The sequence below is a fragment of the Rhinoderma darwinii genome, chromosome 1 (genome assembly GCF_050947455.1).
Source record: "Rhinoderma darwinii isolate aRhiDar2 chromosome 1, aRhiDar2.hap1, whole genome shotgun sequence".
Classification (NCBI taxonomy): Eukaryota; Metazoa; Chordata; class Amphibia; order Anura; family Rhinodermatidae; genus Rhinoderma; species Rhinoderma darwinii.
This window is the reverse complement of record NC_134687.1, coordinates 427,793,511-427,820,343: the sequence shown is the minus strand read 5'-3', so window position 1 is coordinate 427,820,343 and position 26,833 is coordinate 427,793,511. Positions and strand designations below refer to the sequence as shown.

Sequence of the window (26,833 nt, the reverse complement as noted above, 5' to 3'; positions counted from 1 at the left end):
GTGTGACACCGGACCCGTATTTACGCCAGTATTTACGGGTGTGAAAAAATACGGTCGTGTGCATGAGGCCTAAGGCCTCATGCACACGACCGTAAAAACACCCGTTATTGCGGGTCGTTATTACGACCCGCAATAACGGGCTCATAGGCTTCTGTTAGCCACGGGTACCTTCCCGTTTGCTCACGGGAAGGTACCCGTGCCGTTAAAAAAGATAGAACATGCCCTATTTCATGCCGTAATAACGGCACGGGCATCCCATAGAAGTCTATGGGGCTCCCGTAATCATGGGTGGCTCCGTGTGTTCACCCGTGATTACGGGAGCGTTGCGAGGTGAGGCGAGGTCAGGGGACTACCCGGTCTGCAGGCCACAGCCCAGTGGCGTAACTACCGCCGGGACTACAATGAAAACTATGGCAGAGCGGGGAGGTATCTCCCCGCTCTGCCATAAACAAAAGACATGTATCCCCTATCCTGTAAAAAATAAAAATAAAAGACGTTCATACTTACCGACAACTTCCTGCTTCTCCAGTCCGGTCTCCCGCCCGTTGCCTTGGTGACGCGTCCCTCTCGACATCCGGGCCGACGTCCTGGATGACGTTTCAGGCCATGTGACCGCTGCAGCCAATCACAGGTCAATCACAGGCTGCAGCGGTCACATGGACTGCCGCGTCATCCAGGGATGTCGGGCTGGATGTGAAGAGAGGGACGCGTCACCAAGACAACGGCCGGGTAAGTATGAATTTCTTTAACTTTTATTACAGAAAAGGCTGTCCCTTCTCTCTATCCTGCACTGATAGAGAGAAGGGGCTGCCGATTAGTGCAGTGCTATTTTGCTGCCAAAAACGTGCTCGTAAATACGGGTGGAATACGTGTGACACCGGACCCATATTTACGAGCACGGGTTCGTAAATACTGGTGCAAAACGGGTGGAATACGTGTGACACCGGACCCGTATTTACGCCAGTATTTACGGGTGGGAAAAAATACGGTCGTGTGCATGAGGCCACACTGATGCAAAATGGCCATGAAACAGTTGATCAGTTTTAAATGGACATTTTTTTTTCACTGTCGTGTGAATAAGGCCTTGGGCTCTATTCACACAACTGGGTCAAAGGCCTCATTCACACGGCAGTATTTTTTACCCGAAATCAGGAGTGGAACCTAAACACAGCAAAAGTATGATGGGAAGATTTGCACCCCTGCTTTGTTTTGCACCCACTTCTTGTTTTAGCTTCCAAATGTTGATGTGAAGTACTGACCAAAATATGTATGAGGCCTTCAATCTGTTCTACACGTTTGTATCTTTAAACGTGTGTAATACAGGCGTATTACTAATTATCTTTCATCAGTATATTGTCCATATTGCATCAATATTACAGTTCCGTAATACTGGAGGACTGTCTTCTAGGGAGCAAATCGAATTACACAAGACAAACGTATGCAGTTCAGATAACCTATGCATCACTCTCCATAGACTTCAATGGATGTTTTCCATCAGCAGAACGGATACAAGTAGAGCATGCTTAAAATATGCACGTATTTTATAGGCCCATAGATTAACCGGTTCAGGATATTTTGTGCCTCCAGGACCAGACACTGTTTAGCGCATCCACATGCTTGTCTGTTTTCTGCACTGAAATCGGAGCATGCTGTGGATTCCAGCCTCCTCAATGTAGAAGGACTAATACCCTCAGTAAATTCCGCGTGTTAGACCAGCAGATTGTGCTGCGGAAATGCTGCAGTACTTCCGTGGCATTTCCGTCCCAGGCTTATAATTTAGAAGAAAAAAAAATCGTGAAAAAATGCTATTTTACTTTTTAGCTAATTTTATCTAGTAATATATGGTTGCCCTAAAATATACTTTATTAGTTATGATTTAGCGTGTTTTTGAAGTTTTACATGTCCAATTTAGGGTAATGGAGTTTCCAGTCAAAAAATACCTTTTGAACTTATTATTTTTCCATTGTATGGGTCAGTTCACAAGTTGCGGAAATACTGCGGTTTTTCCGCAATGGAATTCATTGCGGATAATCTGCAGCAAATACAGTAGCAGCAAAGCGGATGAGATGAGACAATCGCATCCACACTCTGAGTAAATACTGAGTGGACAAAAACACTCAAATTGACCTGCGGGCCGGAATTTTATTCCGCAGCTTGTCCATTGTATTTGCGTAAACGCTGCTTATTTGTTGTGGGTTTTCCCTATTTAATTCAATGGGGAGGTAAATTCAATAGCAGTTTGTTGCAGGATTTACCCCTCAAACTTACCCAGTCGTCGGTGTTCCTCCCTCCAGCGCGGCCTCCTGGGATGACGTTTCAGCTTCCCAGGAGGACGGTCTGGATGACGTCAGAGGGCCAGTCTCCTAGGATGACGCTTGATCCTATGACTACCGCTGCAGCGGTCTCCTGGCCAGCTAAGTGCTGTAGTTTGGTGCGCTTTTTCTGAATTCACTGTGGCGCACGGGATTGAACAACTCTCATCCACTCGCTGTGTAAATGATAAGCGGAACAAATGCTATTAAATTGACCTGCGGTGCGTTTTTTTTTAAATCCGTGTCCTGTCCATTGTATTTATGTAATCGCTGCTTTTTTTGTTGCAGGTTTTCCCCATTTAATTCAATATGGAGGTAAAACCCGCAACAAATAGAAGATGTTTTGATTTTTGCGATGGAAAATCTGCGATTCTGCTGCAAAAATCGCAACTCGGGATGAAAAAAATAAATTTAAGAAAATCTTACCCAGAATTTTGTGCTTCTTGGTCCAGGCTGGCCTCCAGGGATGACTTTTTATTCCATGTGACCACTGCAGCCAATCACAGGCTGCAACGGTCACATGGGATGAAACGTCATCCCAGGGCTGCAGGACATGGGAGGGACGCGTCGCCATGGTAAGTGTATCCATTTTTTATTTATTTTTTTTCATTTTCAGGATTTCCGCAGCAAACATTGGCGTGGTTTTCTGCTTGGATTCCCTGTGGGCAACAGGATGGATACACTGTGTACCTTTTACGCAGCGTATACGCCCTGTGTGAACGGAGCCTTTGGGCTGAGCTGAGTCTAGTTAGTCCTAACAGCAGTCTCCCGGTGATCATGTGACCAGTCACATGACTAGCAGGACCAATGGGGGCTGCCACTACTTCTATTTTCTACGCTCTTTGAGCACTGTGTATGAGAGCAGTGAAGATAAGTGGTGAAAACGGCTTCTCTCTCCTCCAGGGTCCCTGGCAGTTTACAACGGTTTCACAGCTGACTTTAACCTGCAACGTAAAGTGCTTTGACGCGGGCATTAAAAAAGAACCGATGTTCTACTGATGAAAAATACATGTGTGACAGCAGCATAAAAATATATGTAAATCTGTAGGTTGGGGTGTATGGCCATTAGTTGAATTTGGGCATATGTCATATTCCTATCTTGTATGGATTACTGCTAATTTGTGGCACGATCTTTTTTCTGATACATTGCATTCTTTTCTCATTGCTGTTTAGAGATTAGGAATCGCTGTGGGATATGCTGGAGCTGCATAAGATGGTTATTACCACATATGAGATTGTAAATGAAGCTTTTAGAAAAGCGCTCTGGTCTGTGTGCCATGTTGGCAAGCACAAGGGCTGGACCTTCTCTGGAGTGCCTCTCCCTCCTATGTCATCATGCAATCCTAAGCAATGACACCATGTGTGGAAGATGCAAAGTGAGGGAATAAATGATGCCAATGTATTCCATCCCATTAATGTGATCATAAATTTCAGATAAAGATCCTATTCATTCATCTTTTTACTCCTTTATTCTGTGAATTCTATTAGAATAATCTGAAAACGAATACTTGGTGCAATACTATAGTAATAGCTGGCAACTAGTAGATTTGGGCTTTTATGCTGTATGTTACAAATGGTGGTTTGTTTTTTTTTGTTTTTTCTTTTTTTTTTTAAATCCTGTTCTATTGACTACTATAGGGAGATTAAAGGCGTTGGCCACTTAATGAAAACTGATGAACTATCCACCGGATAGGTCATCCGTATATAATCTGTGTGTGTCCGACAACTGGACCCCACGCACCGTTCCGCAACTCAAGCTGCTTCCGCGCACCGGATGCTTGGAGTTGGATGCAAATGGCTCTGACCATTGCATAGAGGCCTTTTGGCAGAACTGCAGATTCGCTCCTATTCACTTGAATAGGAGCAGAGCTGCAATACTGCAGCTGGGCCGCTATTCTTTGACAGGAGCCATCTGCTTCCGCCAAAATCGTCCGCCTGCCAGAACGGTGCGGGGTCCGGGTGTCAGACCCACACCGATCATATACTGATGACCTATCCGGTGGATAGGTCATCAGTTTTCAGGAAGTGGAAAACTCCTTTAAGGACATCATGCTGAATCTAAAGGAGTATGCTGCAGACTTAAAGAGGTTCTGTCACCACATTATAAGTGGCCTATCTTGTACATGATGTGACCGGCGCTGTAATGTAGATCACAGCAGTGTTTTTATTTAGAAAAACGATCATTTTTGATGGAGTTATGACCTATTTTAGCTTTATGCTAATGAGTTTCTTACTGGACAACTGGGCGTGTTTTACTATATGACCAAGTGGGCGTTGTGGAGAGAAGTGTATGACGCTGACCAATCAGTGACCAATCAGCGTCATACACTCCTCTCCATTCATTTACGCAGCACATAGTGATCTTACTAGATCAGTATGTGCAGCCACATACATACATACATACATACACACACATACACACACACACACACACACACACACACACACACACACACACACACATATACACTAACATTACTGCAGTGTCCTGACAGTGAATATACATTACCTCCAGGACGTGATGTCTATTCAGAATCCTGACATAGCGTCTGTGTGATAATTACAGCAAGGCAAGAGTAATCTTGCGTGGTTACGATGTAACCTGTCATTTAAAACGAGATTACGCTTGCCTTGCTGTAAATATCACATAGACGCTACAGAAGTTTTAGGATTCTGAATACACATCACATCCTGGCTGGAGGTAATCTACAGGGTGGGCCATTTATATGGATACACCTAAATAAAATGGGAATGGTTGGTGATATTAACTTCCTGTTTGTGGCACATTAGTATATGGGAGGGGGGAAACTTTTCAAGCTGGGTTTTGACCATGGCGGCCATTTTGAAGTCGGACATTTTGTATCCAACTTTAGTTTTTTCAATGGGAAGAGGGTCATGTGACACCAAACTTATCAAGAATTTCACAAGAAAAACAATGGTGTTCTTGGTTTTAACATTACTTTATTCTTTCATGAGTTATTTACAAGTTTCTGACCACTTATAAAATGTGTTCAAAGTGCTGCCCATTGTGTTGGATTGTCAATGCAACCCTCTTCTCCCACTCTTCACACACTGATAGCAACACCGCAGAAGAAATGCTAGCACAGGCTTCCAGTATCCGTAGTTTCAGTTGCTGCACATCTCGTATCTTCACAGCATAGACAATTGCCTTCAGATGACCCCAAAGATAAAAGTCTAAGGGGGTCAGATCGGGAGACCTAGGGAGCCATTCAACTGGCCCACGACGACAAATCTACTTTCCAGGAAAATGTTCATCTTGGAATTCTTGGACCTGACACCCATAATGACATAAATAACTCATGAAAGAATAAAGTAAAGTTAAAACCAAGCACACCATTGTTCTTCTTGTGAAATTCTCGATAAGTTTGTGTCACATGACCCTCTTCCCATTGAAAAAACTAAAGTTGGATACAAAATGCCCAACTTCAAAATGGCCGCCATGGTCAACACCAAATTTGAATAGTTTCCCCCCTCCCATATACTAATGTGCCACAAACAGGAAGTTAATATCACCAACCATTCACATTTTATTTAGGTGTGTCCATATAAATGGCCCACCCTGTATATTCACTGTCAGGACAGCGCCGATCACATCATGTACAATATAGGCCACTTATAATGTGGTGACAGAGCCTCTTTAATATGGAATTGTGGCTGAGAATACACGGACGTGTGCATTTCCCCATTGCCTTAAACTTTCCCTGTATTATGGAACAAAACCTTACAAAGAAATACCCTAAATACAGTACAGCCGTATTCTCATTTGTGGTCATATTGACCAAATCTGCATTCTAGTTCTCACAATGAATGTTTTATGGTTGTGGCTAAAAGCCTGACTCCAGCAAAGCCTGAGACGCACAACACCTCTTTAAAATAAAAGTTCAGGATGTGCCCATATACCACTTATGCCTGTCACCAGGAGCCCCAGAACTGAAGAGATGGAAAATATGAGATCCAGATGCTGGTAGACATCAAAGTCACGGAGTCAACAATAATAGGGCATATCAACGACGTAGATGGGGGGGGGGGGGGTGTCCTCTGTTCAGGACCCAGTCTATAAGCAAGAATGGTGTAAGCGCTGCTCCCGTTGTGGCTGACCGTGTATTATATTTGAATGGCTGACGTGTAGTTGTACACTTCTCCTGAAGCGGCCCGTCTCTGAGCAGACAACCCCTTTAATGCATCCATTGAATTGCTAGTCTCTAGGTATTCATAAGAAATTCACAGGAACGTGTTTATGCAGGAATATAGTCTTTGAGTAGGAGATGTGTGCCGAGCCGATTTCTAGGATAGCCCCCCCCCCCCCCCTTGGTGTAATCCATAATCTAAAGAATAAAATTTCTAGCTTTTCTGGAGTAAGATCACAAATCAATAATGTGCATAAAGAGCTTTTAGCTCCTTTCCCAGGAGGCCCTTCGATATAGCATGTAGCAGACACACAGCACATTTGTGCCTCCTGGGCTTGTTGATTCAGCCCTGCCCTGATATTACCACAGCACTGAGAACATGTCAGTGTGTGCACCTCTGTATCTTCTGGCTACTTTCTAGTCAGCGGCTTAAAGGAGCACTAGCCCTAAAGTCTACTGCTTGTGAAAATGCCGTTTATTAAGAGGCTCATATTGTACTCCTATCTGTATGGAGAAGGTATCTGAAGAGTCTGAGGTAGTGATCAGGGGGGATATCAAAGGAGCTTGCAGACCCTCCCCCATGTCAAAATGGTTGCAATTGCGAGAGAAGATTGACTTGCGCTGGCAGATAAAAATTAGGTTTTTGTATGTTACTAAAATGATTGGTTTCAGTTTGTTAATGGGTATAGGAATTGTTTAAAATCTTCATTAAATAGTAGTTTTATCACGACAAAAGAAAGTAGTGAGCAAGACATCGGGATATTGGTGAAATAACTGCGACTCGTAGTTTTGTAAGGAAGCATTCACACTGCAATCGGTATGGTTTTTCCGCTTAGATTCCACATTAAAAATGCACACACCGTTTTCCTGAATCTGGCCATCCATATTAAATAACTGTCGGTCAACAGTTGTTTGTTTAGTCTCCGCCATAAACTCCATGGGCACCTTAATTGCAGCAAAAAACCTCAGGTCTTGGGCCAATCTGCCAGAATCCTAAAGCATATCCTACCTGAGGATTTCATCTAGCTTTTAATGCTGATTTATACCGTTATGTAAAGGGTGGAATTCATATACACTGTTTACAGGTGGAAAATCATTGCCAGCAACACGTTCCCCTTTAATGACCAGCATCCTGATATTGCTTTATATGACAACTCTGGTTGGACTCTGGGAAAATAATTGTGTTTATAGTGAACGTTAAATAACATTTCCACCTTAAATCCGTATATCATGTTTAAAGAGGCTCTGTCACCAGATTTTGCAACCCCTATCTGCTATTGCAGCAGATCGGCGCTGCAATGTAGATTACAGTAACGTTTTTATTTTAAAAAAACGAGCATTTTTGGCCAAGTTATGACCATTTTCGTATTTATGCAAATGAGGCTTGCAAAAGTACAACTGGGCGTGTATTATGTGTCTTACATCTGGGCGTGTATTATGTGCGTACATCGGGGCGTTTTTACTTCTTTTACTAGCTGGGCGTTCTGATGAGAAGTATCATCCACTTCTCTTCACAACGCCCAGCTTCTGGCAGTGCAGATCTGTGACGTCACTCACAGGTCCTGCATCGTGTCGGCACCAGAGGCTACAGTTGATTCTGCAGCAGCATCAGCATTTGCAGGTAAGTAGCTACATCGATTTACCTGCAAACGCCGATGCTGCTGCAGAATCAACTGAAGCCTCTGGTGCCGGTGTCCTCGCTCGTCCGACACGATGCAGGACCTGTGAGTGACGACACAGCGTGATCTCTGGAGAACACGGCTGTGTCTGCACTGCCAGAAGCTGGGCGTTGTGAAGAGAAGTGGATGATACTTCTCATCAGAACGCCCAGCTAGTAAAAGTAGTAAACACGCCCCGATGTACGCACATAATACACGCCCACTTGGACTTTTACTTTTCAACACGCCCAGTTGTACTTTTGCAAGCCTCATTTGCATAAATACAAAAATGGTCATAACTTGGCCAAAAATGCTCGTTTTTTAAAAATAAAAACGTTACTGTAATCTACATTGCAGCGCCGATCTGCTGCAATAGCAGATAGGGGTTGCAAAATCTGGTGACAGAGCCTCTTTAAATATAAAGAGCCGCATGCAATGCTATTCTTCAAGTCAAAACTAAAAACTTGACAGAACCCATTAGAGGTCTATCGGGTGCCGTTTAGAGGCATCGTACAACCGATCTGGCACGGTGTAATGGCTTCTGTAATAAATGGAATCAATAGTACAGATGTGAACAGAGCCTTGAGTGGTTATATACAGAAGGTTTTTTTTTTTATTATTTTTTATTTATTTATTTTTTTTCTTCCCCCTTTTGTAAAACACAAATAGATAGATATGCATAGCATACTGTGGAAAGTGTCTCCCCTTGTTTCTACACATTTTCTGCTAAAGATTTTACATAATAGGACGTCCTTTTACCATTTTTGTATCAGTCCGCATTATCGGCTGAATGAATTAGTTATGTTTGCTTTATATAAATGCAATTCTTTTTATTCACTGTTAAAGGAACATGTAAAAGGTGATCTGTAGGCACTTTCTATTAGAAAGAATATTATTTTTCTCCCCAGGATCGCGCCTCGGGCTAACTTCACACTTGCGTTGTATAATCTGTTACTCTGATCCGTTTTTATATCCGAATAAGGATAAAAACTCATTTGTTAAAAATCCCATTGAAATCAATAGGACTTTTAATTGCATCCATTTGCGGCCGTTATGTTAGTCATCCTTTTTTTTTTGTTTTGTTTTTTTACGGAGATCAGAGTGCAGAGTACAGGACTTTTACTCTGTTCAAGAAAGTGGATGGGTAATTTTTATCATTGGTAATGTAAAACTGATACAGACTGATTGTAATCCGTTATGTTGCTTCAATGGGGTTTTTAACTGATCCGTTTTTATCCTTTTTATTATGATCTAAAAACTGGTCAGAGTGACGTATTATACAACGCAAGTGTGAACTAAAGGACCATTTACACTGGGCGATCAACGTGCAAACGAGCGTTAGTATAATGCTCGTTGCCGATAATTGCCCTGTTAGAACTGTTTTATGGTTTTTTTAAAAAAAAAAGGCAAATATCGTTGTCTGCAGCACATCTCCCTGTGTAAACGGAGACGTTCTGCTGACATGATGTATGGGGATGAGCGATTGCTCGAGCAAACAAGCGTCGAACCATGTCTCGTTCCGCGTTCGCTGCACCCACCAATTGTCGGCCGGTTTAAAAGGCCTTTTAGCCTCACTTAAAGAGGCTCTGTCACCAGATTATAAGTGCCCTATCTCCTACGTCGGCGCTGGAATGTAGAGAACAATTTTAGATTTATGCTAATTAATTTCTTAATAGACCACTGGGTATGTTTTTACTTTTGACCAACTGGGCGTTGTACAGAGAAGTGTATGACGCTGACCAATCAGTGACCAATCAGCGTCATACACTTCTCATTGTTTCAGCCCATTGTTAGGGCGGATTTACACGAACGTGTAATACGTCCGTGCAACGTGCGTGCTTTTCACGCGTGTCGCACGGACCTATGCTAGTCTATGGGGCAGTGCAGACTGTCAGTGATTTTTGCGCCGCGTGAGTCCGCTGCGCAAAACTCACGACCGGTCCTATATTTCTGCGTTTTTTCTGCATCACGCACCAATTAAAGTCAATGGGTGCGTGAAAATCACTCATGCCACAAGGAGGGACGTGGGGCGAGCGTGATTCGCGCAACAGCAGGCAAACTATGATTGCAAACAGAAAAGCACCAGGTGCTTTTCTGTTTACAAACATCCAAACAGAGTATTCTAATGATGGCGGCTGCGCGAAAATCACGCAGACGCGCACGATATGATCATGACACACGGAGCTGTTAAGTGCCTTTTGCGCATGCAAAACGCCAAGTTTTTTGCGTGCGCAAAACGCACGCTCGTTTAAATCCGTCCTTAAAGTGTGATTGTGCAGTGAAAGAAGCTGGGCTGGACCAATGAGAAGTGTATGACGCTGATTAGTCACTGATTGGTCAGCGTCATACACTTCTCTTCACAACGCCCAGTTGGTAAAAAGTAAAAACATGCCCAGTTGGTCATTAAGAAACTAATTGGCATAAATCAAAAATTGTTTAACTTGCTGAAAAATCGGTTTTCAAAATAAAAACCACTGTTGTTATCTACATTACCGCGCCAATCGGATTATATAGGTGATAGGGCACTTATAATCTGGTGACACAGCCTCTTTAATTTATGTGCTATAGTTATTTTATTTTACTTCTTTCTCAGTCACAGTCTGTTTCTGTACCCAGTTCATATGGGGATTAATGTGTAATATTCAGTAATCTTAGGCTGGATTCACACGAGCATGTTCGGTCCGTAAAGGGACCACTGTCCCGTACGATAATCATGTTTTCAGTACGGGACAGTAGTTCCACGGAGAGGCAGGGACTCCTAGCGTCGTACATAACTATGATGCTAGGAGCCCGGCCCCCTGCACTGTGTTCGGTCCGGGACTTGCGGCCGAAATACGTTCCGTCCATTACAGACGTAATGTGCTCGTGTGAATCCAGCCTTAGCGATGTGGTTGGAATAGGACATAAGGAAACCAAGGCACCCAGATCTAACATTTGAGATATATATATATATATATATCTCAAATTTTTTATACTTCAATAACCTTTACCGCACTAATTATATTCTAAGATTCCCCATTAGTGCTAAGCTCAAGCTTTGGCAGCAGTCATAGAAAGGCAGCATGCTATTGCCTTGACTCCCTGGAGGTAAAGAGTTAACAAACCACGCTGCTGTCGATGCCTACAGAGCACACACCCTGCTGTCGTCATAGCACGGAGACAATGCAGCCAATGAACGAGCAGCGCAGGAAGCAGGAATTGTGTTCTGCCTGTCAGGGTTCAAATCATCCATGGCCTTATATGGTAAAATTTACTGTCTGGGCTCAGGGAGTGCTGGACAGGGAGGAGGGAGGCAATGTGAATACTCCCCTGCTGGATCACTCAATGGCTGTGGGTGTTACTGGATTCACCACAGTTGTATATAGCTGAACAGATCAGTCTTCATGTGACAAGTCTGATGCAGGAAGCGAGGGAGTTGACGAGAATGCTGATGTGATTACCAACCCCACAATCCTTGTCCTAACGCTTGTTATATACAGATAGATTATACATACGTCCACACAGTGTTGGCTTATGTGTACGTTGAGGTTAATGCAGTGTTGCGGTATTTTTTTTGGATTTTAATGTATTTGACTAACAAACTGGGATCCCATTTGGCCAATTTCATAGAAAGCAGTGTACACATGCATATGTAATAAAGTGCTGAATTTACACATACTACAAATTCTTTGATCTACACTCCTACAGAGTGTGCCATGCTAGAGGTTTTTTTTTAATATTAGAAAAATGTGATTTGCTTTCGTTTTGAAACAGCGCCACTTTTGTCCATGGGCTATGTCTGGTATTGCAGCCCAACCCCATTCAAGTGAATTGTTAGTTCCCGACCAGACTGCACCAATGTGATCCTATCTTCTCTCTAACCTATCAAAAGGTCCTTTTTATCTGGATTTACTATTTTTTTTTTTTTTTTTTTTAAAGGGGCTGTGCCACTATTACTTGTATATTTAAATCCTGTATAAAACCTTATTTTAAGCATTTACGTCATTGACAAGAGGCGTTGGGTTTAAAGATATTTACATTTGATCATACGGATGTCGCCCCCTGGCATTGCAAGTCCAGCCTGCTTTGTGCGTTCGCTTTATTGACGTTGACCTGGTGGCTGAGCATGCATGGTCAAACCTCTTTTCTGTAGTCACTCAGTATAGGTGTGCTCATCCCGCACATGCAGTGTTATAATGGGATTCGTCTACCTTGGCCGACTCCTATGTAAGTGTGGTAGAAAGCAGGTTTTCAGGCAGCAGCGCAGGGATTATCTGTGTATGCTAGATTCTGCGCATGCCCGGCCTTCCGCTGCACTTGCATAAAGTCGGCATATGTATTCCAATGTATCTATACAGTGGGATACGTTTCAGCCTACCGTCAGGTGTCGGGAGTCCTCCCAACATATACCGCTCTGACAGAAGGCTGTAATCGTGATGTGAACAGTGCCTTATCTGTCCAATTTCCTTTCCACGACAATGAGAAGTGATTCACTATGTATAGTAAAATATACATATAAATGAAATAAAAATGGGTTGCGTATTGCTCTTAACTTGCAGATTTCCACCAAAAACTTATATTTGTAAGTAAAAAGTTAGAGCGATAGCCAATAGTTATCTTGGAGACTTCCGTTTTTTTTTTTCTAGTCCGTTGCAGCAACTGTTTTTGCCAAAGTAACAGGAAGTGCAGCCATGTTGGTTGACCTTTTTTGAATTCACTTCTCAGGAGCTGTTGGTAAAATTGCCTTTTTGTTTTTATTTTGTCAAATGATCTTCACGCATACCTAACTTGTCAGGTGACTCTTCAGAACACACGCTCCCCTTCTATCTATCACATAATTAGAAGCTGCAGCCGGATGGAGGGCGTTATACAGCAGTGTAGCTGAGAGTCCAGCACTGGGGTAAAGTAGAACACTTGCTGTGAGCTGCAGTAGTGTGTCTCCCCTTTCCTCAGACTTCTATGGGTAGCTGTAACCTGATCCTTTCTTGGATCGCTGACAGTCTGTGGATATAGTAGTAAATTTATAGTGCGTGAACAGTTTAGGGGGAGGAGCCTGATAAGTAGGCAGTTTTGGCAGTTTTTTTATTTTTTTTAGGATAAAATTTATATTTTGATTTATGTTTATATGCAAGGCCGTCCAGGCCTGTTTTTATTAAGCATTGGATTAAAGGGGTTTGCCCATCAGGGACATTTATGGCATCTCCACAGGATATGCCATAAATGTCAGATGCGGGTCCCACCTATCTATAGAATGTAGTACCCTAAACCCTGTTCTGCCTTTTCCTGATTTACATGGTCTGAAATTACTAAAACCACATAGCTTGCTGAGCTACACTGTTTTTGTAACTTCCATAGAAGTGAATGGCAGTTACGGAAGCAGCGTAGCACGCGAGCTACACTGTTTTTGTAGTTTCAGACCATGTAATCCGAAGTGGCTCGAGAGGCAGCAGGAACAGCGAAGGGTAGAATGGGGTTTAGGGGGCCGGCTTCTAGAAATAGGTGGGGCCCGCATCTATTTGACATTTATGGCGTATCCTGTGGAGATGCCATAAGTGTCCCTGATGGGCAAACCCCCTTAAAGATTGTCTGGAAGTGTATATCAGGCCCTGTTGCCACGTATTTCTAATCTGTTGATATGAACAGGGTCACATCCCCACCTGCAGAGTGTAAGAACACGAAGCTTTGCTGTGAGAAGTCTGCGTGGGTGACGTCTGCCTAATACAAGCTGCACAGCACATGTTACATGCCAGGCTGGTTTCCAAGCATCAGACAGTCTCCAGATCAAGAACTTGAAAAATGTAGGCAGAGATATTGAAATAGGCCGTGTGTATGCCAGTGAAGTGCAATGCTCAAGAGAACCTCTGGAGCCCGTTTTATTTCTGCAGGAATGCTGTTGGCGTACTTCTCTGTAGCTAATAACTTGCTCAAATAATTTACTAGTTTATTTTGATAGTAAAACAACGTTGCTTAGTTGAAACTTTATTTGGTACTCCCTGTACTTTCCCCTTAAGTTTGGCAAATGATCCTTTACTATTTGTGTCCAGCATTACAAAAATGCTGGACACAACAGCAGATAGGGGGGAGAAGGATTGGGATCCTTTGTTTTCATGTGATTTTAAGCTGCCCAAAATGTGCCTGGCAGTAACTGCTACCCCTCTCCCATTTGCGTACACATGCTTTCTTGGCATTTGGGGGGCTGTCTGGAGTAATAGCAGTCAGCCGAACAAACTATCGAAGGTCTATGGCCCGCTTAAGATCTGCTGCTTGTATCTAAGTTTGTCATTCAAGAGTTATCTCTGCAAAGCGTGATCTTGACAGCAGGTAGAAGTTGACGGTGACACAGGATAGTAGCAGTCAACACAATCTTCAACTGCTAGCTGTGAATTTCCCAGTGCTGGAGATTGCTTCTGGTCTGGCGCACTGCTAGCTGCACGCGTTGTATGATCACTGCAATGACCATTAAACTCGCCATCATTAGTGACCTTTCCACATTTTGGCCTTTCGAGTCCTTTGCTCCTTCCCTCAATGTCCACTCATTAAATATGATGGGTGTGCGTTCAGAATCTGGCCATAAATACTATTCAATAATCCAGGCCTACAATCAAATAGGAAAATGAATAAACCTACTGGGCCTTTTGCATAAACAATGTAAAAATACCAAAAAAGTAATCTGAAAATATTAACCACAAATTGTTTGATCTCCCAAAGCAACAAGCAAACAAATAGAAACAATAGATATAATTAGGATTTACATAGGCAACAACAATTTTATTCTATTTATAGTATTAAACAGAGGGTAATAACCTTCATTATCAGCCGTGTTTGTATTGCATTTTTTGCCACTTTCTTCATAAATTTAAACATTCTCAAACCATACTGACTAGTATTTGTATCCGAATGTTACAATTCTAGAAAACCATTACTAAATGTTCTATAAAAAAGCCTGAACACCGCGTCCATGGTCAGTGTATTGAAGATGGGGTATCTGGATATACCTGCATATGTAGAGATCCGCTCAGTATTACCCATCACATCCAGATTTCCGTTTTACAGAGCAGGATAGAAAGGAGTTGTAACATTGGGTGGAGTACACCAGTGGGAGAATTTTTGTTTTACCTTTCTAGATTTGTCCTTTTTGTGTCCTAATGTATTCTAAATGGTAAACATGTAGCTATTTGGCTAATCGTAACCTTCTAAGAATAGACAAGTGTATTCATGAGGGAAGCGCTCCCCCCGGCCCTCTTGGCGGTGATTGACCAGCCCACTTTAAATCTGCATATGCAGCAACCTGTCAATCACTGTGGAGAGCACTCCCCTCATGAATACACTGGATTCATAACTAAGGGTATGTTCACACGAGGTCATTACGTCCGTAATTGACAGACGTATTTCGGCCGCAAGTACCGAAAACAGTGCAGGGAGCCGGGCTCCTAGTATCATAGTTATATACGACGCTAGGAGTCCCTGACTCGCTGCAGGACAACTGTCCCGTACTGAAAACATGATTACAGTACGGGACAGTTGTCCGGCAGCGAGGCAGGGACTCCTAGCGTCGTACATAACTATGATGCTAGGAGCCCGGCTCCCTGCACTGTGTTCAGTCCGGGACTTGCGGCCGAAATACGTCCGTCAATTACGGACGTAATGACCTCGTGTGAACATACCCTAAGGAGTGTTTAAAGAAAAAAAACTGACTTATTAGCCAAAAGGCACTATTTATTTGTGCCATTTTGGCTAATAGGAAAGCAGATCTGCCTCCATGCTATGCTGCCCTTATATAATGTAGCATAGCCTAATAACCCATCTGCTTTAAATAAAAAATGTACCCTTCATATTGCAGTGAAAATACATTTTTAGTATAATACACCTTATTATGCTGTTCTTTGTGTATGTATAATTGACCATTTTATTATTTAATTATTTTTTTTAGAGTGGAAGAATTGACAAGTCCTATCCTACAGTGTGTGGTCACACAGGACCAGTGCTGGACATTGACTGGTGTCCTCATAATGACAATGTTGTCGCTAGTGGTTCTGAAGACTGCACGGTCATGGTAAATACTTTAGGATTCTCTACCTGGAGATATACTGTAGGTCCTCCTAGTGGTAGGATGTGGGATTCAAGTATGTGTTTTAGACAAAAAGGTTCCACGTGTATGCTTTAGCTCCAAAACATGTTAAATTGCAATTTATTTATTTTAGTGCAAATTAGAATGTTTTATTTATCATTCAAGTGCAAATATAAAGGAAGCACTTCTTACCCTTGGGCGTTTTTATTTTACTTTTCTAGCCTTTTAGGCTATGTTCACACTAGCCTCACACTTTTAACAGATTAAAATGAAAAGCATATAGGGTCCCCATGGAACCAATCTCCTCATAGCACAATTCAACTTGTTTTGATGTGTCCTCCACTAGGGTTGACTCCCTTGCCACTCCTCCCAACATGGCGCTAGCCCCTGACTACCGTTTTGTATGTCCATTTACAGATGTGACCAATTTAGATACTTTTACTAGCCCCTATCGCATTTTGTGTGATAGACAAATGTGTATTCCGACATATACTAAATAGACCTTATAGGATCATTGCTCCTCGTTTCGACCTTATTTTCGTTCTGCCATCGTTGTGGATATGTTTGTTCAGGGCTTCTGTTTCAGTTTACCAAATCGAGGGGAACCACATGACGCCATATTCCTGCTTGAATTTGCTTTCTTTATTGTATGGAATATGCAAACGCTTCTGTATTGTATTTTTTTTCACACTTGCTATTTCACTTGGTTTTCTTTTCTCTAATAAAATCTTTTTTTAAATCTAATGGAAAGCCTTACAGATGTCTTGAGTTTTGATCACCTATTTTTCTATTGACTTCAATTGTTACAAGAAAAGTCATGTTTTTCTTTTGTCAGCTGTCCTGACAGAACATACACTAGCATTTGTCATCAGGAGAATTTCATTAAACTTGTAGATTAATAGAATTTCAACCCAAAGCTTAAAATTGGCCAAATATGATTGTCTTGTGTTACTTAGGTATGGCAAATCCCAGACAACGGCCTGACCCTACCGCTTACAGAGCCTGTGGTAACTTTGGAGGGACATTCCAAGAGGGTAGGGATTGTGACATGGCATCCGACAGCCCGGAACGTGCTGCTCAGTGCAGGTATGTTGATTACATTCATTGAAGTATTGCTGAATAAAATGGTAATGTAGGGGGAAGCATATGACTTTTTCTCTACCCAATTTTACTGTGCTAACAGTTTAGAAGGAATATTGGTAAAGAGTGCATTTTGGAGGCTTCGTAGTGTTTCTTCGCACACAGGAAACACAGGTTCTGTCATCAATTGTGGTTTTGGTTGCATTGAAAATCCCATTATGCTCTGATATAGTGACCCCTAGTGGTAGATCCTCTAGTTATTGGTGGTTACATCGATACATGGGTATACAGAAGTATTCGCAGTTGATGCACACAGATTTTACTTTATTAAAACTGAAAGGTTTTGTATTTTTTTAAAAAACGAAAAACTTTTTTTTTTTTTTTTTTTAATGCTCTGTTCATATTTATGTTTGCGCCCTATGCCTGATGTATACTAGGAAAATCTCCTGGCGCATACGCCAAGTGTATCCATAGGGCTCCATTTACCCGATGGAGGTGAAACGACTGGTATAAAATACTTTTTATAAAAAATAAAAAAAACCCTGAAGCCTATGGGCTTGAGAAGTGTACATCGGGGAATACTCTTCACGTATTCCTCTGACTGACGGCTCGGAGGTGATGTGAACAGGGCCTTAGCTGTTTTTTGGGGGAATGGGTTGTACGTGGAACTTACAAAAGTTGGGGTGCTCTTCGAAGCTGACATTAAAGTGATTGTCATTTTGTTAACAGGTTGTGATAATGTCGTTTATGTATGGAATGTGGGTACTGGGGAGGCAATGATCTCCCTAGAGGATATGCACTACGACATGATATACAGTGCCAGCTGGAACCGAAACGGCAGCCTCATTTGCACAGCCTCCAAGGACAAGAAGCTTCGTGTTATTGACCCCCGCAAAATGGAAATTGTAGCGGTATGTAGTTGTGTGGGTCACATGGGTTAAGTCTTACATGGCTTTTATTGTAGCTTGTCTTCCTTTTTTTATATATGATGCAGAGTTCTGAACAGAAGCCATACTGATAGTGTGAACAGCTCTTACACAACACTTGTATTTGGTTATTTTTGTTAGTGCAGCGGCACAGGTTTTTAAATAAATTTGGGACTTTTGTTTTTAGTTCTTGGCTTTTTTTTAGATCTAGTGCAACGCCCCTATGCTAACTCTCAACTACACTGTGATTGTGGCCAGCTGCTATTTTAAATAACACTTTTATGGCTTAATTTATATTTTACTTACAGAGAAAACAAAACATTCGTTTATGGCTATGTCACTAATACAATTTATCATTTGCTGAATAACGATGTATCCTTTTGCACTTTTTTTAATTTTTTTAGGAGAAAGATAAAGCACACGAAGGAGCTCGGCCCATGAGAGCAATATTTTTATCTGATGGCAGCGTTTTTACAACTGGATTCAGCCGTATGAGTGAGCGCCAATTAGCATTGTGGAATCCGGTATGTAATAAACACAAGTTTTCTTATTGCTTTTGATTGTTAATGAGACCGATATTTACTGAAAAGACGGGAAGATTTTTAGTTGACTACAGCCGTGGTGGACGGAATATAGAGATACAAACCTTCAGGCTTCCGTAGTATTTCTGCAGGTACAAGCTCGTGCTTAGCACAGACGCAGAGAAGTCTTGAATGCTTGCAGTTCTCTTACGTTCTTGTTCATTCGCTTATTTCACCCTTCTATCTCTACCATCAGATTAAAATCATTGCTTCTAGATTGACAGTAGAATTGTTCAGTGTCACATTATTCACTCCTTACATTGACTTCATAGGAGAAACGCAGTCAAAATGATCACAAATGTGATCTCGTCTATTTATGGCAAATAATATGAAGAATAATTTTGAACCACCACTTATTTCCAGAGTAAAAGTGTTCTGTAAGACTGTTCAAAAACGTGCACACTGAAGGTATGCCTTCAAACAAGATGTGAAGTGTTGAACTTATGCAATTGTATACCATAGAGTAGAGGGTGGATTCCCCTTTTTTTGAAAAGCATAGTCAAGTTCAATGCAGTAAAAAAAAAAATATGCTACCACTTATATGGCGGTTTAAAGGTGGCCATACACTTAAAGGGTAACCAACTTTTTAATAACTTTTGACATGTCAGAAGTTTTGATTGGAGGTCCGAGCACTTAGGACTCACCTATCGCTAAAACTAATGGGTAGAAGCGCCTCAGGTTAGCTCTGTTCTGCTTTAGTTTCTGATCGGCTTTTCTCGGAAAGCCGAGCGAGTGGTATACGGGCTCAATAGAAAATCTGAGCCTGTACACCGTTCGCCCGGCTTTCTGAGGAAAGCCAATCAGATACTTAGCGGCACAGCGCTCACCCGAGCGCTTCTGCTGCTTAGTTTTAGCGATCATTGGGGGTCTCTGTGCTTGGACCCCCACCAATCAAAACTTCTGACATGTCGATATGACATCAGTTTTTTTTTGTTTTTTTCTAAAATGTTTAACCCCTTAATGACCAGACCATTTTGCGCGTTCATGACCAAGGATTCTTTTTTGTTTTTTCACGGTCACATTCCAAGGGTCGTAACTTTGTTTTATTCCGTCGACATGCACACGAACGTGCTTTTGCTGCCGCAATTCCCCCGAAAATCCACGGGAGAATTGCGGCCCTATTCCATGCACACGACCGTGGTTTTCACGGTCCGTGCATGAGCCCGGACCGCTGAAGAACGGGCAAGCCTTATTGCGGCAGTGTTCTGCTGTCCGGGCTCATTGAAAATAATGGCATCTCGCGGCTGTCACTCCATGGCCGGCCGGCCCGGAAATCACGGCCGTGCACATGGCTAGGGTCGTGTGCATGAGGCCTTAGGGCTTATTTTTTGCGGGACGAGTTGTATTTTGTAATTGCACCATTTTTAGATGCTTATAATCAATTAACTTTTATTAACTTTATTTTAGGGGAGAATTAAAAATAAGCCGCTATTGCAGCATTGATTATCACGTCATAAATGTACACCATTTACTATACAGCGTAAACATGTTACCTTTATTCTATGGGTCGGCACAATTACGGGGATACCAAATATGTAAAGGTTTTAGGTTTTCCTACATTTGTGCAATAAAAACACTTTTTGAAAAAAATTACTTGTTTTTGCATCGCCACATTCCAAGAGCCGTAACGTTTTTATTTTTCCGTCAATGTGGCCGTATGAGAGCTTGATTTTTTTCGGTCCAAGGTATAGTTTTCATTAGTACTATTTTGGGATACATAGGACTTGTAGATTAACTTTTATGTAATTTTTTTATGGGGGGAATGGGAGAAAAGAGAATTTTACCGGTCATTTTTTTTTAGCACCGTATATCCGGTGGTTTCATTAATGTGTACATTTTATTGTTCAAGTCGTTACGATCGCGGGGATACCGTATGTGTTATTTGTTTTGACACTTTTACTAAATAAAACCACTTTTTGGGCAAAAAAAAGTGGTTTTATTTTGACAAATTTTTTTATATTTTTTTTTTTTTTACAAACTTTAACTGCTTTACATTATTTTATTTTTTTAATTTATTTTTTTAGTCCCACCAGGGGACTTCACTATGCGATCTGCTGATCGCATATATAATGCTTTAGTATACCAAAGCATTATTGCCTGTCAGTGTAAATCTGACAGTCAATCTATTAGGCCATGGCTCTGGCAAAGGCCCTTTGTTAGGCCCCCGCTGCCATGGAAAACCGATGGCGCCCCGCGATTTCTTTGCGGGGGCGCTCATGGGGTGACAGAGGGAGCTCCCTCCCTCCTTGTCAAACACATAAGATGTCGTTGTAGCTATTGACAGCGGAGCGCGCTTCGATTCCGGCAGTTGCGGAGGGAGCCAGGCTGTGTAGAACAGCCGTGCTCCTGCCACTGATCGTGTGTGTACAGTGGCAGTACCCACGCGATCAGAGGACGGATATATCTGTCCTTTTGCGGGAACTAACGCCTGCACAGTACGGATATTAGTCGTTAAAAGGTTAATTACGCGTTAAGATATCTGTTGGCCAAACTGCTATTCCTCCCATCTCCACCATAAAAATGCACGCTGCTGCCACACCTGTCTGACTCCTTTTATCAATAGTGAAGGGTAAAAAGGTACAAATTATTGGCACAAACTTATGGCTGCTCGTAGCAGACGTAGAGAGTCAGACAATTCCAAATGCACCAGATTTATTAAGACTCGTGAAACGTTTAATAAACCAGTTGCAATTCTCACCACGAAACCTCAGCAAATTTAATTAGTACAAAACACGCCATTATGAATAAATGTGGGCCATTGTATCAAATGTCCAGCGTAGAACCTGCGCGCCTGAGGGTATGTGCACACACACTAATTACGTCCGTAATTGACGGACGTATTTCGGCCGCAAGTACCGGACCGAACACAGTGCAGGGAGCCGGGCTCCTAGCATCATAGTTATGTACGATACTAGGAGTCCCTGCCTCTCTGCAGGACAACTGTCCCGTACTGTAATCATGTTTTCAGTACGGGACAGTAGTTCCATGGAGAGGCAGGGACTCCTAGCGTCGTATATAACTATGACGCTAGGAGCCCGGCTCCCTGCACTGTGTTCGGTCCACTACTTGCGGCCGAAATACGTCCGTCAATTACGGACGTAATTAGTGTGTGTGCACATACCCTAAGAGGTTTAAACACTAGAACAGGCATGTTTTGGGAGTTGGCATATTGGTGGCTTAGATGTGCTCTGTGATGGTACTGCAATTTGGTGAAAGATTGAAATATTGAAACTTGCTTTACTGGCAGGTAGAGTTTGTACAGTGCAAAATGAGTCCTTGAAGGTAGGTTGTATAATGCACGGGAGAAATAGGATTGTGTGTGCAAACCACTTCAATACGCTGTATGAGTTTATATATGCAATGTAATGCATCATATTGGTTTAAAACAAGCATGTGCTAAAAGTTCAAGCTGATCAACAAAACGCATTCATCTTATCTTTAATATACTCCATTTTAACATTTGCTATTGATGACGGTTCACCTGAATACGTTTTTTTACTTTTTGTGTATGAAGTGGTTAACCGTGTGTTTTAACAACTGCAGTTTAGTTTAACAATCTAACAGCAAATGCGTTAGGGTGCCTTCACACACAGCAGTTTTAGGGAAGACTCCACATTTGTCATTTTTCGTTCCATTTTTTTGCTGCGTTTTTCCAAGTGGAAATATTGAACGCGCTACAAATAAAGCGGTTTGTTTTTTTTTCGTTTTTTTTTCTTTTGACTTGCATTCTTTGGGTCAGTGGCATTTTTGCAGTCGGAGCATGGGGTTGGTTTTGGTGTTGTTTTTTTTTTTTTTTACACTTGCGGTTTTAAACAAAAAAAATCAGAAGGAAGGCTAAAGATATTGTTTAGTAAAAAAAATGCTTTCTTTATATACAGAAAAGTATGGATGAGCCTATTGCACTACATGAAATGGATACTAGCAATGGAGTCTTGCTACCTTTCTATGACCCCGACACGAACATCATTTACTTGTGTGGCAAGGTGAGAATATCAAATTGTTCCGTTTGTGAATGTACATAAATGGAAAGAGATGAGAGTTCCAGTGATTTGTTTAAAAACAATTCTAGTTAAAATATTTTATTTAAATATAAATTTAGACCTATCTCATGGACAGGTTTCACTTTTGCCATAGTACAAGGTTTAAAGTATATATAACCGCCACCCCTCTGAGCCGGTGGAGAGCTGCTCTGGCGGACTCGGCCTATCTCTGTATTAAACGATCACCCATTTATGTACATATTTTAAAATGCTACATAAACTCTACGTTTACCTTCACTTATCCTGTAGTGAAATGTGCCCTTGCCCTCAGCTTCCCAGGGGCTTTTCACAATCCAACAACTGAGGACTTATACTGATGGCCTAGCTGGTGGATATCATCGGTGCGGGTCCTCCACCCGGACCCCGCAACATCAGCTGCCCCCAGGTGCCTTATGTTTTGAACATTATGCAGTAGTTTGAGCTACGAGCAGATGGCTCTGACCATTGCATAACATCCTTTCTGCAGAGCTGCAGCTCGGCCACTATTCTGTGACCGCAGACATCTGCTTCCAGCAATCTAGTCTGGCAGCTGATCGATGCGGGGTCCAGGCCCCCACCGATCATGTACTGATGACCTATCCGGTAGATAGGTAATCAGTTGTCTGATCGTGGAAAACCCCTTTAACACAGCCGATACCTTTTGGGTTTTTAGCAGCCTGTCCAGTTGGGCCTACCCTGTTTATGACGTCGCTGCAGTAAATGCATACACAGAGTGCAAGTAGTAGTAATCTTTTTCGCTACCGTTGCGTATAATGCCACATCTGAGCGTTCATGTTGCCTTGCAACAACTTCCCTTTTGGGTAACCAACCTTTCATTGTATTGTTCTTGTACAAAAGTGGTGACCAGAAGTTCTGCGGCCATAAAAGGTGTATTCATGAATGGCCACACGATCTTGCACGTAAAGGGCCATTTTACCCGCAACAATGCACAACCGTTAACAGGATATTTGACAGCTGCGCCGAACATGGTGCCGGTGTGGTTGTTGGCCGGTTTAGTGCTGCTATTTGTGGCCTTACCCGAAGTCGTCTTATGAGCTTAATTTTAGTGTGACCTTTGTAAAATATATTATTTTTTTTTTACATTTGATGCTGCAAGTAAGGGTGGTCTAACACTGCCCGAAGTAGCTTGACAAGGAGCTAGAATGGGGATGAGCGTTCGTTACTACGATCACTCGTTTCCATACATTTCTATCATGTCGGCAGCACGTCTCCCTGTTTACACAGATGTACTATTGACAATGATAATATTTTCGGCATTTGAAAGGATACGATCAGCTGATTTTTGCCAGGTTTACACTGGGCAATTATCGGGAACGAATGTTCTGTGAACGCTCATTTGCCCGACAATTGGCCCATGTAAAAGGGTCCTAAAGGGGGTTATACACTGGGCGATTATAGTGCAGACGAGCGTTCATATAACGCTCGTTGCCGATAATTGCAGGCAGCGATCAGCAGATGAACGAGCATCTGCTGATCGTATCGTTTAAAAAATAAAGTAAAAGATTATCGTTGTCGGCAGCACATCTCCCTGTATAAACAGGGAGACGAGCTGCCGACATGATGATAATATATGGGGCTGAGCGATCGGAGTAACGAGCGCTCGTCCCCATCCATAGCCTGGTGTGACAGGCGAAAACGAGCGCCGATCAACTGTCTCGTTGATCAACACTCGCTGCACCGGCCTATTATCGGTCGGTGTAAAAGGCCCTTACGTTAAAATCCCACTAATCATCAGGTTTTTCTGTGTAAAGTTGAGTAGCCTATCTTTAGGCATTAAATAATTTATAATGTTGGTTGTGAGCAGAACACCTTCTGATCCGCCTTAGTAAGCAAGTGCGTTGGTTAAAATCTTGCCTGTTCTACTCCACAGGGCCTAAGCAGATATCAGTTACCTGTAGTTGAATGACTGAAGGTTTATTAATTTAATTGATGCACTTTGTACCCGTATGGCTATATATGCAATGTATGTCACTTTTATATATGTATCATGTCTGATTTATATTCAGTAACCCTAGCAAATCTGTTGGCTGAAAGCTTCCTTATTAGGGTTCGCTCACACGTAACTTGCATTTTATTTCAGCATTAAGCTTTTTGATGCCAGGGATTTTGGGACAATTTTCACATTTTTGATATACAGAAATACAACCTGAATTATAAATTAAACATTCTACCTCCTCACCCATATATTTTCTGAAAGTAGACATCTGGCACATGGTGCAAATTACACAAAGCTCTTGACCATCATGGGCACCTTCATACATATTTGCATGTGAGTGTTCTGTTTTGTAAAAAAACAAACCTCATACAAACTCATGTTTGTGGTTACAAGCCTGACCTAAGCACAGCCGAGATGCACATAAATAAAAGTTCAAAATGTGCAATGTTTATGCACGCCACTTATGCCAACCGTATGTTAGCAGGCACGGATCTTCACATAGTCGCCAGAACTGAAGAAATCCACATAGCCGTGGTCCAGATGTCGGTAAACACTCGAGTTACAAAGTTAACAAATGTCCCGAATAGGCGCAAAAGTCCACACTTATGCGTCTTTTGATGTCTTACTTTCATATAGCAAAGGAATAATAACTATTGGATTGTAAACTCTCAATTCACTGTGGAAATCTGGTGGATAAAGAACCTCATGTGTATCTAAATAATGTTTTCACCACTTGATGAAATGGTGTCCTGACCTTTAACCTTTTTCATAACAGGGCGACAGCAGTATTCGGTATTTTGAGATCACAGATGAATCGCCTTACGTTCACTACCTCAGCACTTTCAGCAGCAAAGAACCGCAGCGAGGAATGGGGTATATGCCAAAGCGGGGACTGGATGTTAATAAGTGTGAGATTGCCAGGTACTAATATATTGACAACAATTATATTACCTGATCTCTTCTGTACGCTTCAGTGCAGGTATTGTGACTGCTATATATGGAATTTGCTTGTGTCAAATATTTCTTGTATCGGACATCCAGAAGACCCATTCAGGCCTGTAGAAGTAAACTTTTTGCACTTTTTTTTTGTTTTAGATTTGTTTTTTGTTTAACATAATGCTTTTTAAAATTAGTGTGGAAAACAAAAAGTGCAAAAAGTTTTAAAACATATAATAAAAGTTTAAAGTAAAAAAAATTAACACAATTGCCCTTTTTCCCTTATCAAGTCCTTTTATTATTGAAAAAAATAAGCCATACATACTTGGTATCGCTGCGACCGTAACGGCCTGAGCCATAAAGACTGTTATTCCACGCGGTGAACAGCGTAAAAAAAAAAAAAAAAAAATACATTCTTTTTACAAAAGTAATTTTATTGTGCAAAAAGTTGTAAAACAAAAAGTTGCTATAAATTTAGTATCGCCGGAATCGGACTGACCCGCAGAATAAAGTTACCATGTAATTTATAATGCATGGTGAACGCTGTATAAAAAAAACTATACTAGAATTGCTGTTTTTTGGTCACCTTGCCTCACAAAAAATAGGATAAAAAGTGATCAAAAAGTCGCATATATCCCAAAATGTTACCAATATTAACTACAGCTCGTCCCGCAAAAAAACAGCCCTCATGCCACTACGTCTATGAAAAAATAAAATTCGTTAAGGCTCCAATAAGTCAGGAAATAAAAAGTATGCAGTTGTACAAGTCCGAGGGGAACATTTCTTCTGTTTCATATTATACCAGGACAACACTTCCCAGCAAAATTCCCCACACTGCAAAGGTGCGGAGTGTGGACCAAAAGGTGGATAAGAAAATACATTTATCAATGCGACACCGGCCTGTGCAGAAAGGATTGTGTCACGGCGTAACACACATCTATGGATTATTTAACGTTTTTTTTTTGTATTTTTAATAACCCAATTATTATACCACCTGACTATGCCCCTGATGTACTCTGCCCAGCTTACATATGCCCCCACATTATAATTGTAAATACCAGCAATACTCAAACAAAGCTACTACCAAGCAAATTCACCTCTCCAAAAGCCAATTAGCGCTCCCTCCCCTCTGAACCCTACAGCATGCCCAAACAGCAGTTTACTTCCAC

At 41.9% G+C, this 26,833-nt stretch overlaps 1 protein-coding gene across 4 annotated transcripts in view; it reads left to right on the top strand.

Annotated features, from left to right (window-relative positions):
• Nucleotides 1-26,833, top strand: part of CORO1C (coronin 1C) — a 79,874-nt gene that overhangs the window by 43,929 nt on the left and 9,112 nt on the right. For all 4 annotated transcript variants that reach the window (XM_075830335.1, XM_075830327.1, XM_075830345.1 and 1 more), the window contains 6 exons: nt 16,028-16,150; nt 17,122-17,251; nt 17,975-18,156; nt 18,576-18,695; nt 22,631-22,735; nt 25,504-25,649. In XM_075830335.1, coding sequence (XP_075686450.1) covers nt 16,028-16,150; nt 17,122-17,251; nt 17,975-18,156; nt 18,576-18,695; nt 22,631-22,735; nt 25,504-25,649 — 806 coding nt within the window. The remainder of the gene's footprint in view (nt 1-16,027; nt 16,151-17,121; nt 17,252-17,974; nt 18,157-18,575; nt 18,696-22,630; nt 22,736-25,503; nt 25,650-26,833) is intronic.